General features: G+C 47.4%; 1 protein-coding gene across 15 annotated transcripts in view; it reads left to right on the forward strand.

The window, feature by feature from the left end:
- The window catches only part of LOC122475127 (aminopeptidase O (putative)), a 343,878-nt gene that overhangs the window by 182,124 nt on the left and 146,241 nt on the right, over positions 1-15,513 (forward strand). For all 15 annotated transcript variants that reach the window (XR_006295098.1, XR_006295097.1, XM_043566830.1 and 12 more), the window contains exons 6-7: positions 8,337-8,526; positions 12,532-12,638. Coding sequence is in view for 13 of the 15 variants with exons in the window: in XM_043566830.1 (XP_043422765.1) it covers positions 8,337-8,526; positions 12,532-12,638 (297 nt within the window). In the remaining 2 variants the exon portion in view is untranslated. The remainder of the gene's footprint in view (positions 1-8,336; positions 8,527-12,531; positions 12,639-15,513) is intronic.

Genomic DNA, 15,513 nt, shown 5'->3' on the forward strand with positions numbered 1-15,513 from the left:
GAGATCTGAGTTACCTCATACCCTAAGGTAGCTCTGGTGCTTGTTCCTACACAGAGTACCCTAGTGCTTTGGAAGCTAGCTGACAGTGTGGCTGTCTGGCAGGAGGACCCTGTGCCTTCTGCATAGATCTGCTTCCAGGAGTCATTCTATCAGTTTGCAGCACCCTGCTGTGTTCAGGCCTATCGCTGTCCAGACCCACCTTTTTTGCCCCCTGTATGCTTTCATCAGCCCCCTGCACAGCACTTAAACATATTCCTAAGTACATCTTGAGGTTTCAGATTCCCAGAGTGCCTCTCAGTGGTGGAAGCAACTGATGACCTCCCCTCCACCCCAGTTAAATTTCTAAGTACTCTTGGGGAAATTCCCGCAATTTCTTTCTCTAGACAAGGAACATGGGAGGACGTGGTTTGTGGATCCAAAGAGTGCTCACACCATATTTCAAGGGAAACCCATAACCATGTGGTTCTTACTGAGGGTGGTGCAAACTGCCTGAACATATTCCTTCATCGAAGCAGCTTTCCAGGCTTCCACCTGGCCACGAATGACAGACCTGTACACGCAGCAAAAACCGACTGGATAAGATATTATGGTGCTGAGTTGCGCCATTTTGTTGCTAATATGAGAATGAAGCAAAATGCATTATTTTATTAAATAAAATTTCCCCTGTATCACAGGGGAAGCTAATTTTATTAGCTCTTTTTATGGGAACAAACATCATCACCCTGGTTGGGGAGGACGGGAGCAGGGGGTGAAGGAGTGGAATCACATTTTGTCATCTGTGTGCTTTTGTGGAGGCTGCCAACATGTTTTAATTGGTAATTACTTACCAGGAGAGTTCTCCAGATCTTGCAGGACACAGCTCTTGGTTCATAAGTAATTTAGTGATTTCAAAAGACATGCTCAACTACAATAAATATTGTTCATGTAGTTTTGGTATGGGTAGGTCCCCGGTGTCCAAAACATCAGAGTGTTCAGTAACTTCAAAAAAACCTGTTTCTTGGGGCACCTGGGTGGCTCAGTTGGTTAAGTGTTCGACTCTTGGTTTTGGCTCTGGCCATGATCTCACGATCTCACGGTCTGAGCCCACGTGGGGCCCTGCACTGATAGCAGGGGGTCTACTTGGGATCTTCTCTGTCCTTCTCTCTCTGCCCCACTCGAGCTCATGTGCTCTCTCCCTGTCTCTCTCAAAATAAATAAATAAACTTAAAAAAAAAAAAAAAGCTCTTTCTTTGTTTTCGTCTGTGAAAATCCAAAGACTCCTTAGGTAGACATTGCACATTAGGATTCAGAAGGAAAGGAGTCCAAATCTGGTTGGATAATTCAAATACTAGTTCTACCTATGATTCTTAAGCTTCACTTGTGGCTTTATTTAGCTTTTTAGATCAGCATAACCACGAGATACCAACCACCACCGCCTTCCTCAGGCAGGGTAGCCCCAGTTAGATGTAGCCAACTCCTGATAGCTCATTGCTAGCACTGTCTCCACTTTTCGTTCAGGGCTGAGGTCTAGACAGCATTCCCAATGGACTGATTGCCCAGCGGTGCAGGAGTACGGTGTCTATTGCTCTGCTTTTTGACAGCTAAGCACTCTGCCAAAGACAATCTCTGTTTTCTCAAGTCGGAAGTGATCTTTGTGTTTGCTAGAACGAGAGGTGGTCTCTGCGTTTTGTTGCTGCCATGCTATGATTTTTTCCATTAGCAAGAGGCCAAGGCCAACACTAAACAAAGTTGTGAAGCGGGCAAAAATGTTTTGGTGTCCCCAGCGCCAGCCCTTTTTCCCTCCTTGTGCCTCACTTGGAACCCCATCTCTCCTCCCAGCTGTCATCTGTGCTCAGCTATTGAGCCTTTCTCTGTCCTCCATGAGCCCCATACTGAACCCTGGTAGGATGCACACCTCAGTGTGCAATGAAACCATGAGCTTCTTCACCTAAGGTTACTGCTTTAAACCAGAGAGGAGAAAGATTGTAGCCCCTGTCCATAGGTTTATTTGCTTTGACCTGGGGTTTGAAAAAATTGCTGCCTATTTCCCCCTATTGTTTTCTACTTCCATCTTGTAGTTACCTGTTTCCCTATATTATTATCACCCTCTAATCTACTTCCTTCATCTTGTTATTTGCTTCCCATCTTGTTGTCTATTTCCTCCTTCCTTTTGTAATCTGCTTTTCTCATTTGATCTGTTTCCCCCTCTCCTTGACTGCTTCCCCCTCTCCTTGTCTATTTCTCTGTCTCCTTGTGTGCTCCTCCCATCTTTTTGTCTACTCCCCTTATCTTTTTATCCATTTCCCCCATCTCTGCATCCCTCATTGTATTATGTTCTTGGCTCCTGTAAACCTTTGAGCTTGCGACCTGCTTTAAACCATCTCTTCTTGAAAAAAATTTCAGAGGATTGTTGCAGGCAATGAACCTACTCTGTGTGATGCTATAATGGTGGTTACATGTCATACATTTGTCCAAACCCATAGAAAATGCCCCACACCAACAGTGAAACTAATGTAAACTGTAGACTGTGAAAATGATGCATCAAGGTAGATTCATCAATTACTATTGTACATTTTGCACCATTTTGCAATATTGTACTATTGCACCATTTTGGTGGGGGATGTTGATAGTAGGGGAGGTTATACATTTGTGGGCAGAGGGGTATATAGAACTCTCTGTTCCCTGCTGCTCCGTTTTGCAGAACCTAAGTTTTGAACCTAAGACAGCTCTAAAAAATAAAGTCTATTTAGGAAAAGGAACATCAGGAGTTAGCAAAAATGGGTGGGAGATAGAAGGCAGGGAGAGTCTGGCGTGTTCCTGGCCTCCTAGGGATGGGCCTAAGCACCTTTGCACCTGCTTGTCTAAGCATCCCCTTGTGGTGGTCCATGAGGGACTCCTGGCATAGGACAGGGTTAGAAAGAATGAGGTGCTACATTCAGGAATTTAGGCCCTTTGAAGGCATCAGAAGTGGAGTGGTAATGTTTTCCTCGCTTTGCCCCCTGTCCCTTCCATCCTCACCTGCTTTCCCACAAGGAAGAGGCTGAAGGTCTACCGATCAAAAGTCTGGTAACCCTGGCCGGTTCTGGCTGTGACATACATTTAGGGAACAGAGGTCCCAGGGCATGGCTGGTGGCTTCCCTTGGGTGGACTCTGAAGATAGGGCTCCATCAAGGACATTATTGCACCACTGGGCTTGAGCTAGCACAGAGGGATGGGAGCCCAGAAGTTGCAGATCTAAACCAAATGACCCTGGGCAGAGTTGGGCAGAGTAAGGCTTCAGGGTCAAGACTGTATGAATAGAAATACTCCATAAGTCACTTTACCTTTTTCTACCTCACTTTTAGAATCTGTAAAATGGGGATAATAATAAAATCTATCTCCTGAGGTCATGAGATAGATCAGATGAGATTATATATATATATATATATATATATATATATATATATATATATATATCATATAGTGCCCAGCACATAGCAAGCACTCAAGCAATATGAATCTTTAGAAGGAAGATTTGCTTTTGGTAGAAGCCTCTGGAATGTGGTCTGGGGATCCTCTTAGTCACTCTCTGCTGTAGTTATTTGGTAGTTTCAGCCAAAATCCATTTAGGTAGGGGTGCCTGGGTGGCTCAGTTGGTTGAGCGTCTGACTCTTGGTTTTGGCTCATTTCATGATCTCACAGTTCATAAGTTCGAGCCCCATATCAGGCTCTGCGCTGACAGCAGAGTCTGCTTAGGATTCTTTCTCTCTCCCTCTCCCTCTCTCTCTCAAAATAAATAAATAAAAACTTAAAAACCTGAATTCATTTAGGAAAATGAGTAGATGTTTTGCCACCTGTTTGCTATTCAGAATTTTTAAAGGAAAATTTATGCTAATGTTAGCCTTTTCTCCCAAACCTAGATCTCAGTGTTGATCAGATGTAGTAGGTTTTCTTCAAGGTTTTAGAGCTGGTTTCTACCCCAAGTTCCTGAAAGTCCCATATCCCTGAAAGAACATTCCCTCATCTCCTACAGCTCCAGTGTAAAGACTACCTTGTGTGACCACAGTGGGATGCCAGATGGGGCAAATGAAGCATAACTAGTTCCTACTGAGCAGTCTCAGAGCCAGATGGGAGCAGGGGCTCTCCAGGTCATCTGGGCCACCCCTTTGCCTTTGGGACCACATGCCTCCCCTACATCAGACTGCATGCCAGAGATAGGGACTACAGGATTTCATTGCAGAGAAGAGGGGCTCCAGATTGAGCATTTTTGTTTGTAAACACATTGGTTGAAGGGCTTGACATGTATCACGCTAACCTTAAGGATGAAAGAGAAAACACATTCTGAATCTTAGGGAGTGGTAACTAAGATTTGGTCTCCCTTGCAGATTGCCCCAGGCTACTATGAACTTACTTTTAGCTGTCCAAATTAAATTAGCAAGTAATTAAGTCATGCAAGCAAAAGCTGCTTTCACATGATTATGAGACCCTTAAAACTATCCAGGTTGACTTTGCAGGGAAAAGAGCCTCTTTCCTGGTTTCTTCCTTCCTCCCCATAATGGGACATTGGAGTCCACGTATTGTTGAGATTGTGAAAAACTGAACCGCTAAGAAGTTCAAGCTCGAAGACTATAAATCTGTTTCCTGGATGCCCCTCCCAAGGATCTGTAGAAAAAGTGAATCTGCTCCTCCTCCCCCCACCCCCCCACCCCGGGGGAATTGGGATCAGCTCCAGTATGATGGGAGGGGTGGCCTTAACCAAAAGCCATTTCCTGTCTCGGTCCCACCAGCAGCCTGCTCTGACCCGCTGGGCGGCAACGTGGAGCTGGAGCCCCTAAGTGCTGTACCTCTCCCTGGGCAGCAAGATGGGCCACGCTGGTCACGTCTCCCTGGACAAAGCTGAAATAAATCACACACCAGCCCCTGCTTAAGATCTGATGAAATTCTCCATTTCCGTTCCAAATTGAATTCCTCCCGAAGGATTGGAGCAGCTCTTGAGAGTAATGAAGGCACTCCTTCCTCCTCTGCTAGAAGCATGTTTTACATTAACAGACACAGCCTTCTAATCTGGATGGAGAGGTAGCTTTTAGGAACAGTCCTGGGAAGCTGTTTTCAGGCCAGAAATGATATTTTTAATCTCGAGGGGCAAGGCTGCAGACATCCACCACCACGTGGCCTCTGTCGGGAGCAGCCCTGCTGGTGGTCCCCTGGGAAAGAATGGGAACACGTGTCCTGCTGTCGCTCTGTGCCGCCCCCCTCCTCTGCCCCCTGTCCTCCTCCGACCACTTGTAGCAAGGGAGAATTTATGATACAACCCAGGAGGCTTCTGCTTTTTGAGAGTTGGAAGTATTACTTTTCTGCCCATCTCTTATTTGGGAAAAGTGATAAACTCTGTGAATTTAAAAAGAAAACAGTTTTTAGGATGAAGATATCATTGAAGTGATTATCTTCATCCTTTGCAGTGATGAATCGACAATTTGGCATATTGTAGAGGCAGCTGACACAGGCCCTTTTAGGGGGAAACAAGACAACCTGTTTTCAAATGGGCCTTGTCAGAGTGAAGACGGATGACCCACTGGCTGATTAGGACCATGAATAAGGTTCTGAGAATGCGGGAATGTGTGAGGAGCCCAGGGGTGAAACTTATAAATCAAGGTTAAGGTAGAAGTAGAAAATTCTAAACATCCATCCTGTTTTGAAGGTGGGCAGGAAGTAGATTATCTGCCAGTAAAGGAGTATTTAATATTACTCCTTAAAGTGAGTTTAAGAGCATTATACTTTTCCTCACTCACTGTTGAAAAAAAAAAACAGGGTAAAAATCGTACGTAACATGAGCAATTCTGACATTTAGGGTCGACAGGAGGAAATTCTCCTTAAAAGTAAATTCTATTGGTCCTTTTGTGTCAGAATTTTGTTAATAACCCTTGAGAAAGATTATCAAAACCTTACTCCATTTTTAATCCATGTTTTTAATTTAGTTTTAAGAAAGAAGCCATTTTCTTCATAGGGAAATACCACCCCAGAGTCGCCCACAGGTAAAAAGCCAAGCTCAGAGTGCAGACTCCACTGCAGGAGGATTTGGGGTCTGGTTCTCAACTGGAAAATTGCTTTTCAGGGAGAAGGTCATGTTTTCCACTGATAATAGGGTCACTTATATCAAATGAAACACCCTTCCTTCCGGCCCAGGAGGATGTTTAAGCTTTGATCTTTCTCCGAAGACAGTAGGAAATCCTTATATTCCTGGCTAGGAAGAAGGGCCTGGGGATGGGAAGTGGGAATGTAGGATTCCAGCCACGCTGGTCCCGTCCTGAGCCCGGCCAAGACGCACGGAGGCCAGGCCGGGTGGAGTCTCCACAGCACTGGCAGGTGGGGAGGGAGGTCTGGCGGAGACAACAAAGGCCGTTGGAGGGAAAAGATTAAAGGGCAGGAAAGCGCACAGCCACCCCTCACCCCCCATGCAGCTGCTTTTGTGCATTCCTTCAGGCTCTCTAGACTTTGATATTTGCATAAATGGGCCTTGGCTGGACTTCCACGTTGGGACAGAACAGCGAGCCATCACCGAGGACGGGGCAGGCATTTTCTTCGTGGACAGTCTGGCCGTGACTTCACAGTCATCAGCTTGTGTAACCTTCGTGGGTTGAGTGGAGTGGTCAGTCGTCCAGTCTCTGTAACTACGTGCGCACCGTCTGTGTCTCTGGCCAGCAGACCCTTCCGATGCAGACTCCTCTTTGAGCCTGTTTACAAGGCCTGCAGTTACTTCTGTTTTGTTTTAGCCAAAAGGGCCAAGCGCTGCCAGCAGTATGTCTGGAATGTTATTTACTTGGTACATTTCTGTGGCTTTCCTTTGTAGCGCTGCACATGCCAGAGCAAGGGGTCATTTACTCGAAAATGCCAGGTTTCACAGTTTGTCTTCTCTATGGGGTGACTTTCTCAGTAAGAAGGTTAGCTCCTGTGCCTGTCAGTTCCTTCCTCCCTTGCTTCCATCCGCCCTCCTGTCCTCCCTTCTTCCCTGCCTTCCTTTTTTGTTTTCTGATTCTGTCCTCTGAACTACTGCTGGTGGCTGCTGCATTGCCCCCCTCCCCCACCCGCCGCATCCTAAATGCCCCAACCACACGTTTTAATTCCTGGGGTTTCTGGTGGACTCTGCTGAGGGCCTGGCAGACACTTCATTTGCGTGCTTGCCCTGTTATTATTTCACATGAAAGCTGTCTATTTTGGCACACGTGGCTCCTACGATTTCAGTGGAGCTCTCCGAGCTGAATGGGAGATGTTGTGCAAGGGAAATACAGGTGGGGTTTTCTCTACTGGTGGCCGTGGGGGCGGAGGACAAATCTGCAAGCAGTCCCGGCTTGTGCAGAGCCGGCGTGGTAGCAAACAAATGGCTTTTGAAGGAGGGAACCTGTGTGTACAGTTTCTTAATTTGGGAGGTTTCCCAACTGTTCTTGTTCAAATGAAGGAGGAGGGATTTTTTTTTTTTAAGGCAAATTCTTCATTAATAAAAGTGTAAACAAGTCCTGGATAAATGAAAAATGTGGAAGGTGGAAGCAGAGGAGGTTTTCTATCTGCCTCTTCTTTTTTTCAGCCTCCCTTCCTCCCATTTGTCTATGCAATCTAATCATGGTATTTGGGGTTTTAAAACAAGGTATGGAAAATGAGATTAGATAAATCTCCCCAGCTGGGGCCAGCCCTGGGGCCGTTTGCACACCTGGGTGTGTTGGCTCCCCCCACCCCCCTGCCTAATTTTGTTATGTCATGTGAATGTATAAGCAGCTACAGATAGGAGATGATACCTTTGAAAATCTTTGCCTTACAGAGACTGGGCCTTCATCTGAGTCTCTCAGAAACCTCACCCATCCACGGCACCTGTTAGTGTGTTAACTCCATAACCAGCCCCAGTCCGAAATGGAAAATTTTTGGTTCCATTCTTCTCGGCCTTTCCTGTCCTTCTGCATGACTTCTCAATTTGCGTGTAAGCTGCTCGGATTTTTGGCTGAAGGGGCTTCTTTGATCACTCTGTTGACAGCATGGGCTTCACAGTCTCACACCTGCTCTTCTTTTACAGTCCAGATTTCAGAGTAAATGCTTCCATTGCCTTGTAATTTCTTCGGCATAAAACTTTGGTGCAGGTTACTCATTACAGGTAATAGCCGTTGGGTGACGGAGACGACTGCTTGGCACAAACGGCCACCTGAACCGCTGCCAGAAACGTAAACTGCCACTTTATTTGTTTCTGAAAGCATCTAAGCTGCAAGCCTATCCGTCATGATCTGGCATGCACATGATAATAACAGGCTCGCCAGGCTGAGAAAGCCGCCCCATGGGGCAACCACGAGGGCAGGCTCTAACAAGACTCCGTGTGTTTTCTCCCCCATTATCCACAGCCCACACATCATCTTCCTCTCTCAGAGCGTCTTGACGGGAAACAGCCATCTCTGTGGGACCCGTCTCTGCCATGAAATCGCTCACGCCTGGTTTGGCCTAGCCATCGGGGCCCGGGACTGGACGGAGGAGTGGCTGAGCGAAGGGTTCGCCACTCACTTGGAAGATGTGTTCTGGGCCAAAGCACAGCAGGTAGGTTTACAGTGACCCTAAGCATTTCCCCACCCAGAGTCAGATTCTCTTCACAGGCATCTGTTCATTCAACAGATATGTAGAGGGCTTATTGTGCACCAGGACTGTGCTGCTTGCTGGGGAGAGAGCTGTGTAAACAGAGAAAAGTCCCTGAGCCCTGGGGGTTCTCAATGCAGGGATAGGAGAGAGAATGGGGAAACAGACAAACACATCTGTAACACGTCAGGTGGTGAGGACTGGAAGGCAGATGAAGCCAGAGAGAGTGGTGGGAAGCTGAGTTTTAGAAGGCACTAGAGGGCTCTCTGATAGTGGACATTTGAGCAAAGACTAGGAGCTCAGGTCAGGCTGTGGCATACCCAGGCACTCCCTTGTGGTTATGGTTGTGGTGATGTTGACTGTGTATGGTTTTGGTTCTTTACTAATAAGATAAAAATTTAAATCGGGATTTGTCATCTCAGATGTCTGCTGGCAACTAATGAAGACTGAAACGCGGCTGGTGTAATAGGTTAGGGAGGGGTGAGGCCTCAGGCCAACTGGGAGCTGCGCATCAGTGAGGGCCAATTGTCATCGTGTGGACGGGAGGGCTCGGGGGAGCCTGGACTCGTAGTTGTTTAAAGGAAGTTCTCAATCTGGATTTTTATGTGAAATTTAGTAATTTAAAGAATACTATGCCAAGCAAACATACCCAGAGGTATGGGCAACACTTTCCCAGTTTACAACCTCTGCTTTAAAGAATTGGATGCCAGTGCTAATGAGGATATGGCAGCTAAACTGGTTCCTGCTTATGTTTTAGTTCCGAATATTTGGTCACTTCTCTTCCCTGCCATCCCCACCCTTTACATGCTTACTGGACTAGTTAACATTTTCTGAAATCTTCAAGTTTGTGCATACCTGTGTGGTTTTGTTCGAGTTCCTTCTGCCTGTTGAAATCCTGTTTATTTTTCACTAACCAGCTCAAGATCACCTACTCTGAATAGCCCAGACTGATCAGTCCACTCCCAATTCAATACTTACTCTTCTAGAAGCTTTGAACTCCCCCCAGTATTTGGTACCTGCCTCTTTTCCCTCACTTTTTTCTTTTTCCCTCAAACCTCGCAACTAGACTGTGACCTCTTCCCGAATGGAGCTACATCTTACTCGCCCTCCCACCCTCTCTGCCCCTTGGCCTGCAGCATGCACCCTGTGTCCCCTGCCACACAGTGAAGAGCAGCCACGTGGCAGGTTTGGGAAAGGTGGCTGGGTTTGGAGTCAGACCAGGTGTGGAATCCCACCTCTGCTGTTCACCAGCTCTGTAAGTGTGGGTAATTTATGTAGCCTCCCTGAGCCTCAGTTTCCTCATTTGGAAAATGGGTATAAGAATAAACATTTGCACTGTGAATGGGAAAATTATGAATGACACATGGAGCTTGTGCAAGAAATACCAGTTCTCCTTTTCTGCTCTCTTTCTCTTTGTATTTTCCACCATATGACGCACAGTAGACATTTAGCAAGGGTTAAATAGGCTAATATCAATGAGCCTCTGTCAACATCCCTTTTCTCAGGTGCTTCTGTCCTGAGACAATCAGATTTGTGCTATTCTTGATAAGTGTGAAATTTATTTCAGGCATGTAATGATGATCTCTCTGTTCATCATCTCCATCCCCATGAAGCGCTCCTCCTTTGGCTTTGCCCCTGCCCATAGTTCCAGGGGATCACGCCTGAGTCTCATTGCATAGGTCCTGCCTCTTACTGCCCTGAATATGTTCATCTCCACTAGCAGAGACATGAAGCCAGTCTGGCCTCATCTCACAGCTGCATACCTTCTGTGTGTCCATCTGTGTTAGACCTGTAGAGATAATAAGATGGGTAAGACACAACCCTGCTCTGAAAGAGGTCATAGTTGAACTGTGAAGATAAGAAAAGCACACAATAGACAATAAGTTAGAAGAGAGAGGTAAACACCGAATATTGTATGGCTTCAAAGGTGGGAGAGGTCAGGTCTGAGCTGATCCAGAAAGTCTTCTTGGAGGAGGTGACTTCTGACATGGGCCTCAAAGGGAAAGCAGGAGTTGAGGTTTCTTTATCCCTCCTTTCCCCTTAACCTGGCGCAGGAGACAACCCACCTCATCATCCTTTACTCTCTGGGCAATAATTCTTCTATATGTGAAAACACTTTGGTCTGAAATAAAGTGGCCATTCCAGATTTTAGCACAAAGTTTGGAAACATTTCCAGAGCACGTGGATCACTGTAGCTCCTTCCTTGAAGGGAGGTCTGAGTGTGTGCAGCAGACCTCCCAAGCATGAGAGGAGGGCTCTTTGGGGCAGGGAAGGGTGCACCGGCTCACAGGACTCTCCTGGCCAGCAGTGGATGTCACCAGGGAAGAGGTCATGAGGCACACTGGCCACTTGGCTGCCCAGATGACTGTGCTGTGCAGCACTGAACATTAGCAAGCAGGGCAAAGTGGGGAGGGGGAAGTCACTGAATGAGGAGATACAAAGTGGCATTCCATAGGGAGAAGTGAATTGAGTTAGCTGCAAGATTGTATCATATAACTTGTCATCAACCCTGATAAAAATCTAAACTCCTTCACAGGTGTCTTAGCTCAGGCTGCCATAACACAATGCCACAGACTGGGAGGCTTAAACAACACTTGTTTTCTCATAGTTCTGGAGGCTAAAAATCCAAGGTCAGTGTGCTGATAGGCTTGAGTTCTGGGGAGACCTTTCTCTCCTAGCTTGGTGATGGTCACCTCTCACTATGTCCTTCCATGGCCTCTCCTCTGCACATGTGGAGAGAGAGCTCTGGCGTGTCTTCCTCTACTTGTAGGGACCCCATTCCTGTTGGACCAGGGCCCATCCTAATAACCTCATTAACCTTAATTACCTACTTAAAGGTCCCGTCTCCAAATAGAGTCACATTGGAGGTTAGGGCTTCAACATACGAATTTTCCATAGCAACAGAGCACACAGAACCTATTGATCATCTGGCCTCTGCTGGCTACTTGACACCTCCCCAATAATAGCATGCTCCCAGCCTGACCATATCCTTCACCATTCTGTAAACACATCACACTCTTTCTAGGCCCCATGAACCTTGCACATGCTTTCCCTCTGCCTGAAATTCCTCCTCCCCTGGCTGACTCCTCCTGTCCCTGGGGATCAGCACAGGCCCCAGCACCTCCTCAGGAAAGCCTTCTGACTCACCTGGCTGGCCAGAGGGCATCTAGATTCTTCCTTAACCTCTACCATGACTGCACTCTAATGGCTGGTGTTCTTATCAGTCTTCCTGGAGTACAGACTGTGTCCGTAATGTACCCAGGGCCTGGCAGAGACTCAGTAAATATCTGTTGAATGAACCATTAAGGCTCTTTAGTTTCCAGAAATGCCTGTTGATACTGACATTTCCCTCCCTAGTGGATGTTCTGCTGCCCTCCCTTACAGAGACTTTAGCCGCAGGGCCTCATGAGCCCAGTGACAGCCGCCCGATTCTCACTAGCAGGGCAGGGAGTGATGGTGCTCCCCTCCCCCAGACTCAGTCCAGGCAGTACACTCTTTCTGGTTATATGCAGACAGCATCATCTGGGCTGCATTAGCAGGCTCCACTGTAAACAGCCCTTAACAAAACTGAGGGCTGGGAAAAGTAGGAGGTAAATGGAGGGGACCTGCCCCACCCTGTGCAGAAAGACAAAGCAGGAAAGGTCTGGATGGAATCAGAGTGGAAATGGCCCCCTAGGGAAGCCTGCTCTCTTGGGGCCAGGGTTGTGTGAAGGGTGGGTCTAGGACCAGGGGGCGCCTTCCAAACAGTCAGGCCCAGCTCTGTCACCAGCAGAAGAGTGAGCAGCTGGCTCTTTGAGGACCCGCCAGACCCCCTCTGCCCTCTGACTTTTCTGGTGGGGCACAAGGCACGGTGGAGAGACCATCACCCTGAAACTGAGCAAGCTGCTGCTTTGGGCGGCTGTGACCCACACAAGGACAACAGTGACCGTGTTTTGTGCACATGTGTTTGTGTGTCTGTGGCCCAAGCAGCTGGACCCCCACGAGGCCCAGGAGCAGCAGGAGCTGAAGGCTTGTCTACGCTGGTGTCGTCTCCAGGACGAGGTGCGGAACTCCCCGGAGGAGATGCAGGTGTTGAGGTAAAGCGCCAGGTGATCTCTTTACCTTCTCATCCTCTGCCTGCCACCTCCTTCCTTCTCTCCTTCCAGCCACCTCCTGGCCATCTGTGAAATCTGCTGAGTTTCCTTTTTAAATCAAATTGGGTTAGGTCACCACCACCCTCCCCATCCCAGGGATGTGATTGTTGTTTTGCGTCTTTCAGGGCTTTGCCTTCTGACATTTTCCTGGTGTCTCTGGCCAGGAAAAAACTAACACAAGGCCGTTTCCAGGACCAAATTCTTCATTTGACGTTCTAAGAGTCACTTTATGTGGTGGCTGAGGACTCAGACAAGGTTGGGGTCTGATGACCTGACAAAATAATAAGTAAATAAATAAATAAATAAATAAATAAATAAATAATAAAAGCCAAAAAAAAAAAAAAACTTTAGGAAAAACTTGATTCCTAAGTGTTTAGTAATAACAGATGTTTGTGTCAATGGGGCCTTTTGTTTCCCGTCTTCCCAGCAGGAGGCCGCTCCTGTGCCTGGGGAAGATTCTACTCCTAGCTCCTGAGTTTTGTTTTCAGAGTGTGACTTGTAGCACTTACTTGTAGGATTACTTCTTGCGCTTTTTCTGCTTTTTGCCCCTCTCTGCTTTGCTCATTTCCTTCACTTCTCTAAATAGTTGTTATTCTGAAACCCGAAGCCTAGGCCCTAGGAACGCCACGATTGCTATGACAACAGAAGCTTTCATCCTGCTAGAGCCAAGCATGTGGAATCCTCAGTCTGACAGGTGGGAAGGCAGCCATCCAGCAATAGCCCCTCATTTTTGATAACGACCCTGAAGGCCAGTCCGCCTCCCCAGCAGGGCCGGCCTGAAATGGTTCAGTTGTTGTTGTTTTTAAATGAACACCCCCACTCCACAGTGAGTGTCCACTGAGGCTAAGTCTGAGGGAAATGCATGGGGCCCAGCCCGACCCCAGGGAGGCTGGCTGGTGCTTTTGAGCAGCATTGCAGCCTGGGCGTGGCCACTCTTCCCACAGACAAGTCCCCCCAGCTCGCACGCAAACCTCTGCGGTCGGCTGACTCATCCATTGTTTAGGAGAGCCAGAGCCAGAGCCAAAGCCAGAGCCAGGAGCCCCGCGTCCCCCACCCAACACCACTGTTTGTACACCTCTGCGCTCAGCCAGTGGGACGGCTATACCTCCCGTGGGACTGATATGGACAGCGTCCCTGATCTCATGGAGCTTCGACTTAGCGGGACTCTGTCATATTCACAGCTAGTTATGCTGAGAAGTGGCACGAAGGGAAGGTGTCTCTGAGGACCATGAAGGCTTGAAGTAGGAAAGGGCCTGACATGCTGGTGCCGGAGGGATGGTGGAGCCAGATGGGCAGAGAGAGGCAGGCAGGAGTCAGGTCAGCAAGCCTTACTCCAAGTGCCTGCAGCAGGGAAGGGTCATGATCTGTCTTGTGTTTTCAGTGCTGCTCTGGCAGTTGGGGGGCGGTGGGCTACAGGCAGCAGAGGGATGGCAAGGAGAAGGGTTAGAACTTGCAGTTATCCATGCAGGAGATCCTGGGGGTGGGGGGCAGATGCAAGGAATAGACCCATTTGAGACAGGTTTGGGTGGTGGAGCTGCCGGATCTTTGGTCATTGAATGTGGAGAAGAGGGAGATGGGAGTGTCCAGAATGATTCCAGGCTTTTGACTTGAGCAGCTGGGTAGACGGTGAGGCCATTTGGTGAGACAACCGAGATACCGGAAGGAAAAATAAAAATCCCAGTTTTGTATGTGTTAAGTTTGGGATGCCAAATAGATACTCAATATTGAGAACTCAGTGGGGTCTACAAGTCAGCAGCTCACTGGAGAGATTGGAACATTCAGACTATAAATACTTAAAACTGAGCACATTGAAATCACCAGGGAGAGAGGACGGCAAGGGAGGAGGTTGGAGGAAGGTGGGGAGCCAGCAGAGGAACTCTAGAAATCAGTGTGGAAGGGGGTTGGGGCATCGTAATGAACGTGAGTTGATGAAATGTGCTCCCAATTTATAAGCAGGCCAACCGCACACAGAGAAGTCATCACACACATGAGGAGAGCCTTATCTCTGCACTCCATGGGGCTGTGATCAACCCAGCCTCTGAGGGCCAAGAGCTTTTCCTGTGTGTATAGAGCCAGGAGAAGAAATACACTATATTTAGACCCTTGTGCTGGAAAGCTTATTATGGCATTTGTTTTTGTCTTAGTATTCAGAAATCGTGTTTGCCTAAATTTAGGCAAACCATGAAATGGCTGCATTTGGAAGATTTGTTGCACATCAGTATAGAAACCAGGGCTATCAGATGCGCTTACGGTGGAGATGAGATGTTTCTGAACCTGCCCCGAGTTACATAGTCTAGGTTTAGTTTACTCCCATCCTGTGGAATTCTCCCTTAAATGGGAACGGAGAGCCTAGAAATAACTGAAAGTGAAAAAGAAAAAAAGAATCAGAGTTATGAGAATTTGTTCTCAGGTTTTATTTTGGTTTAATATGCAAAGAAATCGCTTAAGACAAGACCATAATCAAAGACGCTATCTTTCTCCTCCCTCTCTTTCAAGATACCCCATGGTCTTGAAATGATGGACCAACAACAATTTAGAAGTTTGGTTTGTGTCTTGCTACGTTCCTCATTCCTTGGTGTTGACAGACAAAATGGAAACTTTTCTTACTCATCTTTGCAGTAGCTTTCAACATGGTTGACCACTCCCTCCTTCTAAAACCACTTTCTGCACTTGGCTTCTGTGTGTCACACTCTCCCTGATTTCCTTCTGCTCTGATGCCAGCCCTTCCCCACCCCTCCTGCTGGCTATTCAACATCTTCACTTAGATGACTCACAGCTCAGAAAGAGAGATTAAGGTGTCCAACATCATACAGCTGAT

The sequence above is a fragment of the Prionailurus bengalensis genome, chromosome D4 (genome assembly GCF_016509475.1).
Source record: "Prionailurus bengalensis isolate Pbe53 chromosome D4, Fcat_Pben_1.1_paternal_pri, whole genome shotgun sequence".
Classification (NCBI taxonomy): domain Eukaryota; kingdom Metazoa; phylum Chordata; class Mammalia; order Carnivora; family Felidae; genus Prionailurus; species Prionailurus bengalensis.